Source organism: Prunus mume, linkage group LG2, assembly GCF_029339155.1.
Source record: "Prunus mume cultivar Tortuosa linkage group LG2, ASM2933915v1, whole genome shotgun sequence".
In the NCBI taxonomy this organism is placed as follows: domain Eukaryota; kingdom Viridiplantae; phylum Streptophyta; class Magnoliopsida; order Rosales; family Rosaceae; genus Prunus; species Prunus mume.
In genome coordinates this window covers 26346916-26361993 of record NC_142699.1, presented here as the reverse complement: position 1 = coordinate 26361993, position 15078 = coordinate 26346916, and the positions used below count along the sequence as shown (strand labels likewise).

The following is a 15078-nucleotide window of genomic DNA, read 5'->3' as shown; positions in this document are numbered from 1 at the left end:
TATTGATGAATTTGTAGCCGTCCATCATTTATTCGACTATCCTCATAGGATGTGGGTCCCAAAACAGTATAAATTTTAGAATTTTAATTCTCATGTATAAAAATATATATATTAAGAAAATTTTAGTAAATAAGAGAAAAACTTGCATGTTACACAAATAGCAATGTTTTGTGATTTTTATCACGGAAAACGTTATTAATAGATAATAACAAAACAGTGATATCACCGTGTCATGGAAGTTCTTCTCAGCAAATGGAGTGCGAAAAGTCGTTTCTTCTTTTCATAATGACCGTTGTATCCTTCATTTTAATCAAAATCTCAATATGTGTCCCCGTGGATAAAGCCCATAACTCGAAAATGACCAGAAACAATTTAGAAGCTAGAAGCCGAGGCAGAGACTATACAAAAAGATTTTCTCCAAGCGACCATCCAGCCATTGGAATTGTTTTCAAGTACCAAGTACTTTCTTCTTTTGCCTACACCTCTTCAATTCTGAACAGCAAATATATTTAATTGACTTACGTTATTCGGAAATTTAGTTGCTTTCTTGAGTATAATGCTTTTTCTGTGTGATGAAGCTGAAACTCTGAGCAAATGGGGCAGTAGGGTAGCAGAATTCAAGAGATTGCAGCTGTTTTGATTTCTAGAATGCAATGGATATAGCTAGTCAAGTTGCTTGAGATTAATTGAAGAAGAATGGCTGTTCATGTTCTTCTTGCAGCAAAGACCTTTCCCCTTGTAATTTCCAGGACAAGGGAGAATACCTTGAAACCTGCCAAAGAGTGTAAGTATTGAAAATCCTAATAGGTTTTCTTTTCGGGGCCTGAAGTTTCATATGTGCTTTTTCTGTATCAACTGTAGTTAGCCTGAATTTTATCTCTTTCTCTTTTTCTTTTGAGGAACAAACCTGAATTTCTATTTCTATTTCTATTTCTAGAGGATATGGCAGAAACAGAATGTGCATTGTGATTTATCCTAGATTGGAAGTTTTCGTAGTGAAAGTTGTGTTGTGTTGAACGCTATATCATCTTTATTCAGTCTACATGTATTCTTCTCACAGATTGGTTACCCAAAAATCTAACCATCTAACCATCTATACGATTAACATCTAAGCAAATGTTTAGTGTTGATATATGACTGCATAATGGTTCTCACCTGATGGAGATGTCACTCACTACACAAATTTTCTCTTTTGGCTGTTATTTTGCAACATAACAGATAAAGCACAATCCAGGTGTGAGCTGCCCTCTCAAGAAGCTTCATCAAGTCGCCGCCATTTTGTAGCTGGTGCCACGATTGTTACGATTCTGACCATTAACTATGGCTTAGCACCATCACCGGTTTGGGCTGATGATAAGTCGGATGATGAAGAGGAAAAGGATGGAGTTATAGGTGCTCTTAAATCACTGTTTGACCCTAATGAGAAAACAAAGTCTGGAAAAGTGTTGCCGAAGGCTTACTTGAAGTCAGCAAAGGAGGTCGTGAAGACATTGCGCGAATCGCTGAATGAAGATCCCAAGGATAATGCCAAATTCAGGCGTACTGCAGATGCAGCAAAGGAGTCGATTCGAGAGTATTTGGGCAATTGGAGAGGACAACAAGAGGTGGCTCAAGAGGTATAGCTAATTAACTTGTATGTTCAAGGACATGGAACTGTTGAATTAGTTCACTGTTTGCTAAGAAATCTAGTCTTTGGTTAATAACTTGCAGGAGTCTTATGTTGAGATTGAGAAAGCGATAAGATCGTTGGCCGGCTTTTATTCCAAGGCAGGGCCATCTGCCCCACTGCCTGAAGCAGTTAAGTCTGAGATATTGAATGATTTGAATACAGCTGAAGAGTTTTTGTGAGGCATCAGATTTTTTGGGGCAGCACGCGTATCTCTTACACCGAGTTTAATCAGTTGATTTGTGGAGAGAACTTCGAGAGATTCAGTTTGATGCCTCCATCATTTCTCGACACTATGAACAAATTTGTTGTGTAAAGCTCTTTTGCTATTAATATGTATCTCATTTGGCGAATTTCTTATGAGCAGCCATATGTTGTAATTTTATACGAGGAACAAATCTTAGCAAAAATGGAGCAGAGACATTAAATGCATTTCTTTCGCACGAGAAAGAGAACCATTTGTTTGCCACATCAAAACCACTAAATACTCAAGAACCTAAGTGCCCATTATTTTTACACCAATCAGGAATAACTTATTGCCACGGTCTCATGATACATATACAACACCTTTGTTCGCATAGCTGTATAAATACCAGCCATGCGACAACTCACGTCTACGTTTTCGACTTGACATCTATCACTGGAGATCTGATAACTAGCCTTGTCTTTAACATGGTGGAGCTTTAACTTGCTTTTATCTTAGAACATAAAGAGAAATCACCAAACTGGATCTCCTTGATGCGGATCTATGGAGCATCAAGAACGTGACAGGACACCTTTTGAACTGCACATAATAGATTCCACAAAGTTAAGATCAAGTTTCATATGTCAAAGAGTAAATAACACATTGAGTAACATGGTTGATTCACCAAAGATCAATAAAAGATTAATTATCCAGTCAGAGCTGTTCAAATGAAATTGGTTCATATCAAACCTTGGCACAGTCCCAAGGCGACGTGGGTCATGTTCTGTGGCTTGTCGGAGAGCCCTAGCAAATGCCTTGAAAGTTGCCTCAATAATATGGTGAGAATTTCTTCCAGCAAGCTGTGCCCAACCAAAAGTAGAAAATTCTGTTACAAACTAAAACTGGAGCAATGTGAAAACCATTATAGCCCTGCTAGTCGATGAATCAAAAGAAAAAAGTAATTGGTGTAGTTACTGACATATGCAGAAGATTATGCACCTGAAATGGTTGAATAACAAGTCCATTTCATATTGCACAAAGGAATGTTCAAAGGTACAGATAATTGATTCATGCACAAAGAGAGATGGCAATTTATTCATCAAAGTTCACTTTTAGTCTCTGTCTGGACAAACAAATATTTGGATGAATTAAGATTTTCAAAAAGCCATGCACACTACCTGCCGGATGTGGAGTGTCATACCAGAAGTATTCACCAAAGACTGGAAAAAATGTTCCACCAGCTACGAAAAGGACAGTTCAAACAAAAATTAGTAACTCTAAACACCTAAAAATTTCCATAAGCAAATAGAAAGAAAGGATCCCACTATAAAAGACTGGTCAAGTTTTTGTGCTCTACAGATAAAATAAAAACATATGCAGCAGGAATTTGAAGCCTAGATTTAAAAATAGACGAAGAAAATTAAACTACCTGAGTGTCATACGTCCCAACCCTCTCGGTGGGTATCTGCAGATCATAACCCAAATATGGTCGGCCAGATAAATCCTGAACAAAAACCTCTAATGAAGCATACTTCTTATTTTGGAATACAGTAATTTAAAAAAGAACATATAAACCAATTGACACAATAATTGATTCTACAGCAGCTGAACAACTGTCCCTCCAAAAAAATTAGCATTCTAGTCTCAAGACCCCATCAAGCTTGGCCCTCACACTTTGTCCCTCTTGATAGCACCAAGTTTACTCTCATACATTCATATAAATCAAAAGATAAAGCCTAAGAATTCCAAATAAAATTTTCCTTACTGTCAAATATTATTATACATTTATTTTAGTGAAATGGTTGTATTAAACATACCAGTGAGACATGTATCAGTGCTTCATCAAGAGGAGCAGAGAAGTCACCAAACCTGTTGATTCCTTTTCTATCACCAAGTGCTTGAAGCAAAGCCTGCAGACCAAGCAGAATTAGATTATCAAGATGGGCTTCTACAGATTATATGGATTCAAAACAGAAGAAAGATGCTGGCGACCCAAAGGAAATATCAAGATGGGCTGCTTTCTAGATTACCGTTCCGATAGCAAGAGCAACATCTTCATTTGTGTGGTGATCATCAATGTGGATGTCACCAATGGCCCTTACATGCACGTCCAACAACCCATGTGAAGCAAGTTGCTAAAATAAACAAGAAAATACAACAAATACGTAATGGATCATGTTATATACAAAAGCACATGAAACAGAACCATACATCACTAAAACAGCTTCTCTAAGCAGAAAATCAATTTAATCTATTTCAAAACAAATCCAAAACAGACCTATCACTGTAAATTGAAGTTACAAGTATAATATCAATGCCTTTCACCAAAGAAAAAATTTTAACTACAAATTTCAAAAAGAGCTAAGAGCAAAATAATACTGACATCCAACATATGATCAAGGAAGGGAATCCCAGTACTAGAATCAGCAACTCCAGTTCCGTCCAGGTTTATTTTGACCAAGACATTGGTCTCCTTAGTCACCCTCTTGACCTCCCCAATTCGAACCCCTAAGAGAGTTACAGCCCCAGCAATTAGAATTCAATTTAAATTTCAAAACCCAAACAAAGGATTGACATTAGGGTTAGGGTTACCTGAGTTACTTGGGGTCGGGGAATCGGTCAGAGTAGAGCCATTGTTTTCGGCCAGAGAGGCACGCGGTGAGAGGCTTCTCTGAGAGTCCATGTGTTTGAGCTTCAAGTGGCGGCTTGGGTTCAGTGAAGAAGGTGATGCGCGTAGAGAAGGAGGGGTGGGTGTGAGATCTGTACGAGAAACCGCGAAGCTAACCCTCGGTTTTAGTGGAGGAGATGAACAGTTAAGAATACCGGGTGGCGCTGCTGCTGATAGCTCCATTTGTGAAAACGGAGGAGGTCGCTCTTTAGAATACGGACTTTGTACCTGAGGAGTTAATTCACTCTTTTAAAATAGCTTTTGCTCAACTATTTATTTTTTTAAGACGTGGGAGCCTCCACAATCATACTCTTTATTTTTAGTTAAATTTTAGCTAAAAATATATAAAAGTTATTTTAGGAGTTCTTTATAAAATTTAAACTTCAATCGTGCTCTCTAGTTTAGAGAGTCATAAATGCTATAACTCTTTTTTGATTGGTCCATCTCAATTTAAAATAAAATAAAAAATAATTAGCATATTTGAAATACTCATTAAATAAAACAGCATTAAATTAGGGCAATGATTTCCCCACTCCTATTTTATCCACTTACACTCCTTTTTTAGTTATAAAAAAGGAGTGTAAGTGGATAAAATATGAGAAAAATGAGTGGGGAAATCACCACTCTTAAATTATAATGAACCACTAGGAGTCCTTTCTCTCACCACAGATTTAGAAACTCCTAGATGACTCTCTATTTTATGAGGTGGATAGAGAGCATAGTTAGAGTTGTATCGGAGCTAGTCCATTGATTTTGGAGGCCCTGTGCAAATATGGATGTCGATGCCCTATATATACAAGTAGGAAGAAAAAAATTCATATAGAAACAAAAATTTCTGACACGGGAAGAACCCATTCGGAAAAAACTTCCCATAAAAATTTCTTTAGTCACCCTTCCAAATCACATAGCTGATAAATTGATTTTCCAATTTCAATACTTGGTGAATTCTCATGTGAATAAGGGAGAGAGAAAAGAACTGTGATTTTGGGGAAAGGGCTAAAGCTTGAGTTTTTACAATCCAAAATTTGATGGAAGAGGGTGGTACACTGGTACTGAAGAGAAATGGCTTTATTTTGATGGAGGAGAGTGAGAAAGACTTACTGAAAGAGAAAAGAATATTAGAATGATTTTGCAGCTTGAGAGTTGGGAAGAGGAAAACACAAGTTTCAAACCATAATAAATAAATAAAAAGAAGAGTTACAACGTGAGAGTTGGGAAAGAGGAAAATTAATTAAATTAGGGCCTCTACTCTCTAAGTCGTAGAATTTGTTGATAATTAATATTCAATTCAATTTTGGTTTTGGTGCTTTGCATGTGGTGTTGTAAGGTGATATTTAATATTTCATTTTTATTTTCATGTTTTAGTTAATTTAATGGGTTAACTTTGAAAAATTTGGAGGCCCCTAAATTTGGGGGGCCCTGTGCGGTCCCACACCCCATGGACTGCCTCTGAGTTGTATAACTTGCATTTTTACAATTCCTCCTTAAAATTTGTTTAAAGAGGTGATTTAGGAAACTTATTGTGAATGTTCTTAGGCCAATTAGCCAAAGTTACTACCCACCCAACAATCGAGTTCGACTCTCCTTCCCATACATTAGACTAGTTTCGGATATCATCCTTGTAAAAAGAAACTAATTTTTTTATTTGTTTACAAAATTATTAGCTTTATAAAAAAATTAGTATTAGGCCAATAAAATCTTATAATATTATAGCAATCAATCCATATTTTCTTTTTGGAATTTTTAGATTCAAGTCCTTAGCCAAAAAAATTTGCTAGATTAAGTTCGATAAAAAAATTATCATGGAAGCTATATGGTTGTAGCTATATTTCTCCCTCCAATCTTAGAAGTTGGGAAAGAAAAAAAAAATTGGTGAGAATAAATAATAAAGTAGCATCAATAACTACAAAAATTAGAAGGCTTAATGAGCAAATTTGATAGAATTAAGCTTGGAATGTTGAACAACAGAGTCCATATATGATGAACGAAGGGGTCAGGGATCAATGGCATATACAAAGTTAACACACTTCAAACCATATGACCAGACATAATGTTCTTCAACCTCCTCGAAATGATGACTGCAATTCCCACAACTCTGAACCGTCGATTAATCAAACCATGCTCTTCTTCTTCAACCTCCACCCTCCTCCGATTAATCAAACCATGCTCTTCTTCTTCTTCAACCTCCACCCTCCAATATCCCCACCGACGCTTGAGTCGGTGAATCACACCATAGAGGTAGGGGGCTACGCCTGTGTACATGTCCATTGCCTCCCTCTGCATCTCTAAAATGTGAAATCTGAAGAGAGCAATAATCATTCATTCAACTGATTTTCAGCATTTTATATAAGGGCCGCATTGTTTTACTAAATGCAGGCACGCACGTCTCTTAGAAGTGGATCCCATGATGACCATAAGAATCAACAAATCCAATTAAAAATGATAACAATCTATTAAGAAAAAAACCTTGTCTTGGAGGTAACATTTCACAATATTTCTAACAAAACAGTAGTTTGAGGTACAACGTAACATGCCTTGGTTTAGAGAAGAACACAAGAGAAGCTTGAATATAACAAAACTGAAGAGCTTTAAGGTTCAAAGGACATAAATATACACAGGAATGAGACATCATATGATCCTATGAGCAATGGGATTTTTAGTCCAATAAATCTACACATCTAACGAGTGCTTCAGAAATTTTATGGCAAAATCATCATCAAATGCATGGGAACAACTCCATTCAATACCAGAGCACCTTTTTCCTCTTCACTCAAGAGACCTTCACTTATCATGCACACCTATACCGCTAAGAAAAAAAGTCAATGATTAAACCCCATACTTGAAATTTCGAATGAGAAGCTGATCTGAGCTACAGAAGTTGACAATATAGAAATTTGTTGCTTCCAAACAGTTGGGCAATCAAAATTGCGGCTGAGGTCTGTTGTTAATGCTGCACCGGCACTAGGTACAAATGTTAAAATTTAACATGAAAACACCCGCTAAAGAATTTTCTTATACCACCTGTCATGTGATGAGCTGACATCGGAAAAATCCCAAACTTCACATCAAGCAGATCCAGATATACACACATTGAAGCAGCATCAGTCTGTTACTGCCACACCTGGGACGTTCAAAACGTCGTTTAGCATCAGCAACTTCACCATTGACTTAATTGTACATAACACCATCCTAGATGCAACAATGGCACATCTTGCAACTTCCAAGGATAAGAAATAATCTTGAAGTCCACTTAAAGTTGAACTAGAACCTTAAAACCATACTAAAAACAAGGCAAAGGACTATCAATTTCCTTGGAGTTGTAACAAATTCTTCTTATTCATGCAATCCAAATCAGGGCATCGCCATCAGCTCCAATGCCCCGCAAAATTGTGAACAAATGATGCTTTCCAACACTCTCAGAGATTTATGGTTTGGCATACAGAACCCAGCAAACATTTCTTAATTATATCAAACAGAACCAGATTCAGCCTTCCGGGAATCAGTCCTGGAACCATCACTAGATGCTTGAGGAAGGCTCTTTTCACAATCCATTGCATCGGAAGCAACTTCTGAAGCCACGCATGATTTGTTTTTAGTCTCATGATCAAACTGAATATCCAAATCACATTTATTTGGCAAGGAACTCTCATTAGCATCACAGAAACTGGAATCTGGATTTCCATTAGCTTCCTCCGGGGTGTTCTTCGCAAAAGTTTCTCCTGAAGAGTTAATAGGCTCAAGACAGGGAACGTCAACATTCTCTTCATGGGAATCATCTTCGCAGGAATCATCCAAAGCACCTTCTTCCAAAGACTTTGAAGAGTTTTCTTTCAGAGAAGAATCCAAAATGGATTCTATTTCCACCTTTTTATCGTGGCCTGTATCAGGGTGTGACTGGCATTTTGCATCAGAAGCGTATTCTGCTGACTTGGTTTCTGAATCAGAGTCAGAAGATGTAGTTCCCTTGTTTGAAACCTGAATGTTACGTTCATTAGAAGCATCTGACGACCTACTACTCAACATGGAAGCGTTATTTAAAGAAGCACTGGCCCACTGAGAGGTAGACTGCATTTTATCTTCAACAGGAGAATCCAGCACTGGTTTATTTTCTGTCTCTAGAGCTTCATGGCTTGTATTAATAGGAGGGAATTCCTTGTCAAAAGTAGATCCAGCTAATTCAGCCCCTGAAGCAGAGTCAGAAGATATACTCCTTTCAGTGGAATCTAAATTTTTACGTTCATCAGAAGCATCTAAAGAACCACTCATCACAGGAGTATCATTTAAGGAGACACGGATACGTCGTGAACCAGAATCCGTAGCAGCAGCTTCATCAACTGTTTCATTGATAGGATGCAAACCAGCTTCATCAGACCCATGACCATCAAGACTAGCCGGAGAACCAATGTCTGATTTCCTTCCGCCCCCAGGCTTTATACAATCCTTGCCTTCACAATCCATTTGCTTTAAATCTATTGCAAGGTGAAAATGAAGGTGGAAAGGAAAAGCAAAGTCAGAGAACAGGCTAATATTGTTGTGATTAAGGAAAATCAAAAAACACTTTAAATAGAACCTGTGTTGGCTGTCATGTTCCCCTCATTTTCTTGATCTGCTAACAACTTCTGTAGCATGTCTATACCAGGGAACACTAACATATTCATCGACCTCATTTCTTGCTTGAATGATTCCTCAATAGAAATAAAACCAAAAACTTCTGTCCATGTATGCATGAGTTCCGCAATTGCAGGGATAATCAATTTCTCAACCTTTAGAGAGCATAGAGCCTTCAAAATAGAAAGAACAAGAGCAATCAATGATATATAAGAAAACACAACAGGTAAGACTACAGTTGAGAGAGAACAAATTCAAGTTAAAAAATTTCAAATATCCTTTCCATACAAATAAAATCACCAAAAAAGCATGGTTCTCATAGCTTTACCGATTCAATGGCATAAAAAAGCCGACGGCACATCCCTTGTCGCCTATATATGTGACGAGTTCCAATGAATGGCATCTCTGCTAACTTTGTACCGTGAAACCTAACCAGAAAGTAGATTACATAATTTAAAAGAATGTGTTTACATGATAAACCAAATAGAGAACCATAGATCTCAAGAACCAACTTGAGAAGAATCTCCCCTCATACCAAAACCTAGTTATAGACAGTAAACGATTCAAAGGTATGTTCATTGTCATGCCAACAAATGCACAAGCGCAGTAGTTTTAGGGACCCCAATTAAATTTAACAATAGCAAACTTATCATACAGCACTTCACATTGAAATAATAAGTTAAAGACAATCAGTTACCAAAAAGTTGAAAATATAAACAACTCATAATGTTTTTCGGTTTAGGAAAGTAACTCATGATACTTGACTATGTTACCAATGATAATACAAACACACACGTACACATACTATTATAAAGACAAACCTATTTGCCAATCAAATATATACCAGTATCATATGAAAAGGTATTAATGATAGACTTAAAAAGTAAAGATGGCATGATACTTGTAGATTACTTCAGCTTCCATTATTTCCTACTTTTACTCTTCCTCCTACACTAGCTCCTTAAACAACTCATGAGCACGAACAGCGTTTGATAATCCTTCTAGTAGAAAGTAAAAATAGCTCATGACCTTTTACTAACTCTTTTGACAAAAGGGGAAACTGAAATAATGAACTGGGGCATGTACAAACAATGCAAGTAAAAAAAAACAAAGATGCAGCCTAAAAAGTCAAGAAAAAAATGCATATGTAACAACTAAGATATAAATAGCCCTCACATATGAGAATGTACCTGATAGATGCCGCAGAAATTATTTCATCACCTCTCTCTAAGATAGCGGTGTAGAATCCACCGTAGTTCAGCCGATTGAAGTTCGATCTAATAAAAGGGAGACAAAATAAATCATTACTCAAACACCCAGCAGCCTATCTTACACCCCCAAAAAAACAAAACATAAAAAAAGTGTACTTTGAATCAAGTTTACAACTCTCAATTAATCTTGAAAGCCAGCAGGTAAATATAACACAACATATGCATGTATTTATCTTGAATTTCAATATCTACCCCACCTTCTATTTGGTGTAGCAAGGTCTTGTTCATGAAAATCAGAGAGTTGAAAAGCAAACTTTCTAAGATGCCAGCTAAATCAACATTAATGGAGATCAGCGCTTACCCACAATTATAAAGAACATTATGAATTAAATTGATCCCACTCCTCCTGTCAACAATAGGCAAAAAACATTCATCCATAACAGTCAAAGCAACAGCGAGCTTAGAATTGCTTTCGACTCTTTGAGGAAACCCTTGATCTTCATCTGTTCTATGAACAAGTGTCCATGAAAATCCTGCTTCTAGTTCATGTTTGACCCCAAGATACTTCTTCAAATTCTCAAAGAGCTAAAAAAGCAACAAAATTAAAGTTTGAAGTCAGTGCCTTAAAACGAGAACACAAAAGTTAGAAAAGGTTAAAGAAAAACACCATTTCTACATCAATCTAAACCATAGAGGTTTTTGCCAATGAACGTAGTCATTGCAGAGAAATAAGAAGGAAAAAAAAAACTGTAATTTATAAATAAATAAAAACGACTTACCAAAATTTACATTTTTTCTAACACCATATAAATTGATATTTAGGTAATAAAAATATGAAGAAAAAAAAACTTCAACACTTCGCGTTCTTTCAAAAAATCTTCACGGCACGCAATCGGCCTCCACTTTATTGAGGAGCTATTCAATTATGACAATGAATCTCTACTTTATTGGAGGAGGTCCTGGATTCAAACTTATGGCCAGAAGTTTGTTGTATTATTAAACGAAAAAAATATACTATGGCATTGTAATTGTTTTATGTTTGGCCATTGAGAAAAGAAAAAAAATATCCCAGTTGAAAACTAAAAGCTAAATCCTCTTTGGATCTCTGTTCAGAGAGTAACTAACCAAGGAAAGAAGGAACCCAACAAATACAATATGCAATATAAATAAATTATGTTGGTCAAATATAAAAGAAATTACTAAAAAAGGGAATAAATAGACATACTTAGATTATAATCTCATATCTTAACAATCATGCACACACATATCAAGGCAATAAAATGCTTGAACCCCCAAATAAATACCTCTCTGCATTTCTGTCCACAGAAAGAAGAGCCTAAACAAGGAGAATCAGCAGGACTAGCATCCATTTCCTGACTACATGATATGTGACCTACAGAAGTAAAAAAAAAATTAATTTTCAAGCAGTGCATATGAAAGCAATGGTAACAAAGCCTATAAGCAGATGCCAAGAACTTCAGAAGAACAAATGATGAGTACATTTTTTTCCACAGAGGCTGCAAGTGAGTAGTGCAGACACAGTTGTATCATCCTCTTCAGCAACATTCTCACTTGCTATCCCACAAAATTTGCATGTACAATTTGGACAGTGCCAATCACCTGGAGGAAGCATCTGCAATGAGAACAGATATATCAATACCTAACCAAGAGTGAACAAGAGTAAATCAATTCCTCAAGTTCCCACCAAAACCACTAAGAACAATTCATAGTTCAGATTTTTTAGCAAACTGAATCAAACTTGTTTCTCCAAGTTTGCCGGCAAAAGACATCTAAATAAACAAGATTTGTATTAAGCTCCTCTCAAGTGTCAAAACTTGCAAGCACATTCGAAAACATTTCCCAGACCACAGAACACCCAATTCCATGACTCACAATCCAAAAATTCCTCTAAGATCTCAAGATCACAGATAAATTTGCAATCCCTCTCTATCAAAAGTAAACCTCAACTTCACAGAACAAAATAGGTAGAGGGAACAAAAACCCTCAATGAACCAAAATATATCCCAAGGGAAACAAATTACACCCAATGCACCGTTGAAAATATAGATAGCATCAATTTGGGAACCATATCCTGTGATCTGCAGAAAAATAACATAAACATACCTGTATATTCAAGCAGCTCTGATGAAATGTTGATGGACAGCTATCACAACAGATCAAATCCCCACCATCTCCACAGAGGCCACAAGTATCATCATCAGGATCATCACCGTCAACTTGTACAGAGTGGAAACCGATGCGTTCAATATCCTCTTGTCTATTCCATGCATCTATCTGACATTGCAGAAGGGAAACCCCAGAATCCAAACATATATTTTGAAATGGCTGGCGCAATTTGCTTCCCGCATGAATCTCAAATTTTGAGATTGTTAAGATTTTACTACAGCAACCACAGTGAATGCCATCTCTTGTAATCCAACCTTCCAGCATTACTTTAGTCCTTCGACGATTCATATATTGCACCTTTTGGCTCAACTGCACAGTTCCAGAGTCAATCAGCCAGGAAAGCAATGTTCTTTTTCCAGTATATGGAACATAGCCATCACTTTCTGAGTTTGCCCCCTGTTTAGAACCACGAACCAACAAAGTACACCTTCCAAGCTTTCTACTTTTCCTTCCATGTGGCATATGAGAACTAGATCCTGAGGACGGTTTTTCAACACTGTCATGTAAATGATGAGAGGAATTCTGCCCATTTGAGTTCACACTGGCAAAACCATTTTCGTTCATTTTACCCTTGAATGACTTACCACCCTGCTTTAAGTAGGAGCTTAGTTTCTCCTCGTAACTAACACTATCCATGCTGTCTGGATCACGCTTGACACTTGAAGATCTTTTTATACGGACTCCTCTTGCATTCTCACTGTCACCATCAACCCTATGCTTCTTTTTCATTTCTTTCTCAATCTTCTTTCGAGTTTTCCTGGTTAATTGGCTGAGTACATCATCAGTTATAGGTGAAAATGAAGACCCCTCCGCACTACGTTTAGCCTCATTTTCCTCATTTAATTGCTTTTGAAGCGCATCATAAGCCTTAATGATGGACCAGTAAGCTGTACCTGCTGGGTTAATGTACACAGCATCTAGGTAGTCTCTGTTCCTTCTAGGCCTATAATCTATTGTCCAGCCTGCAGTCAGGAGCATCTCCCGTATTCTTTCACGTAGTTTTTGCTTCTCCGTGCCACTACCACGTCGAACTTTACCTTCTTTGATTCTGATTGGAGGAGTCTTTTCGAATGAAGGAGCATCTTCATCTTTGCAAGCAGCCCTCTTCATTGGTTTAGAGGCTTCCACATTCTTTGGTCCGAGCTTCAATGATGTATCACTATCCTCTGAATCAGAGTCGGAGCCCTTACTGCTCTTAGTGGGTAATGATTTTCGCAAATTCACATGGTTTTTCTCTGTCCTAACAACTGAAACTGGTTTCTCAAGAAGCTTTGGTTCTGAGTAAAATGGAGGGACAATAACATTCTTCGCAATATCTTCACTCCTTGGAGCCTTTCTACTTTCTTTAGATTTGTGAAAATTATAGTTCTCCAGTGGCCCACCCAAATTATTTTTCTTCTTCACCATGACCTTCAAAACACCATTTTTACCCTGTAGCCTAATGGACTCCTCTGATTGACCCATGAACTTGTCTCTCAATAAGGGTAGCTGAGCTCCATCCCTATTCATCTCAAACCTACCCCTGTCAGTATGATCTCCCCGATTCAAGCTACTTGTCCTGTCAAAGTACAAATTCTTCCTCTTGCCAACGGCATGTCTACCTGAACTAGTTTCAAATTCCCTCTTAATGCCACTTTGTGATCCGGAAAACCTTCTTCCCCCAAAATCAACTACCCCATCATTGAACCGTTTCCTTCGCATAATTTCTGCATCATACTCATCGAATTCAAACACCTCCAACTTACTTCTCTTTCCTCCACTCTCATCCAAAAAACTTTTACCGATCATACCATCCTCATCACGCCTAGCATGTTCCAATCTTTCCCTCTTTTGACCAACTTCGCTCCCTTCAACAGCGCCCTTATCTAATGCTCTTAAACCATTACAAACCCGAAGAGTTTCAGAGCCTACCTTTCTACGGGGAGGCGGAGGCACCATTATCTCATCACTAGACCCTGAATCGCTTAAGACCAACCTCGACCTTTTCTTCTCCTTCTTCGGTTCAAAAACCTTCCGAGAACTCGAAGAACCGACACCACCACTCAACCCATCCGGTTTCTTCCTAACAATTAAGCAACCTGAAGAATTTCTGTTCTTCACCAACACCCCAGAAGGGCCAACAGATCTCACACCTTCGTCCATCTACATCAACCACCGCAAACCAAAACCCCCAATTTCACAACCACCCTTTAATTCATTCCAAATTCAGCAAAATCCGACACAGAAACCCTAATTCTCTCACATAAAAAATCCGCAAACAAAAACCCACCAGATCTGAAGCAAAAATACCCAAAATGCCTATATTTCAATCTCACTAATTCCAAAAACACCGTACAGTGAAACGGCAAAGGAAGATTTCAAGAAAATCTTACCTCCCCGGCAAGGCCCTTGGACCCCGTCACCGGCACTTCGCCGATTGCACACGCCGATCGCCGACGACGCAATTCTCCGAATCACATAGAGGGATGAAGGGGGCGGGGCAGAGGCACAGGAAGAGAGAAAGAGGGCTGGTTTGGATTGTAAATATTTGCAATTGCCACTTTGTAAATTACAA

At 37.7% G+C, this 15078-nt stretch overlaps 3 protein-coding genes across 5 annotated transcripts; 1 reads left to right on the top strand and 2 right to left on the bottom strand.

Annotated features, from left to right (window-relative positions):
* The first annotated feature begins 345 nt into the window (after positions 1 to 345).
* Positions 346 to 2098, top strand: LPA19 (photosystem II 11 kDa protein-like protein). Of its 2 annotated transcripts, none has more exons than XM_008226094.3 (4): positions 346 to 459; positions 579 to 784; positions 1219 to 1616; positions 1711 to 2098. In XM_008226094.3, the coding sequence occupies exons 2-4, from the start codon at positions 697 to 699 to the stop codon at positions 1846 to 1848; spliced, it is 624 nt and encodes a 207-aa protein (XP_008224316.1). In that variant the 5' UTR covers positions 346 to 459; positions 579 to 696; the 3' UTR covers positions 1849 to 2098. The 2 variants fall into 2 exon arrangements, with proteins under 2 accessions (XP_008224316.1, XP_088901541.1); XM_089045415.1 differs by having other exon boundaries at positions 367 to 452.
* Positions 2067 to 4769, bottom strand: LOC103324058 (imidazoleglycerol-phosphate dehydratase 1, chloroplastic). Its single transcript, XM_008226093.3, has 8 exons — positions 4443 to 4769; positions 4234 to 4358; positions 3881 to 3985; positions 3668 to 3760; positions 3280 to 3354; positions 3029 to 3091; positions 2601 to 2710; positions 2067 to 2450 (listed from the first exon to the last, which is right to left on the bottom strand). The coding sequence occupies exons 1-8, from the start codon at positions 4699 to 4701 to the stop codon at positions 2423 to 2425; spliced, it is 858 nt and encodes a 285-aa protein (XP_008224315.2). The 5' UTR covers positions 4702 to 4769; the 3' UTR covers positions 2067 to 2422.
* A 2202-nt stretch (positions 4770 to 6971) lies between these two features.
* LOC103324060 (Acyl-CoA N-acyltransferase with RING/FYVE/PHD-type zinc finger protein) lies at positions 6972 to 15078 on the bottom strand. 2 transcript variants are annotated; one of them, XM_016792157.2, is made up of 9 exons: positions 14897 to 15078; positions 12462 to 14798; positions 11838 to 11970; positions 11642 to 11730; positions 10699 to 10922; positions 10317 to 10403; positions 9455 to 9554; positions 9089 to 9299; positions 6972 to 8987 (listed from the first exon to the last, which is right to left on the bottom strand). In XM_016792157.2, the coding sequence occupies exons 2-9, from the start codon at positions 14664 to 14666 to the stop codon at positions 7987 to 7989; spliced, it is 4050 nt and encodes a 1349-aa protein (XP_016647643.2). In that variant the 5' UTR covers positions 14667 to 14798; positions 14897 to 15078; the 3' UTR covers positions 6972 to 7986. The 2 variants fall into 2 exon arrangements, with proteins under 2 accessions (XP_016647643.2, XP_008224318.2); XM_008226096.2 differs by having other exon boundaries at positions 12462 to 15074.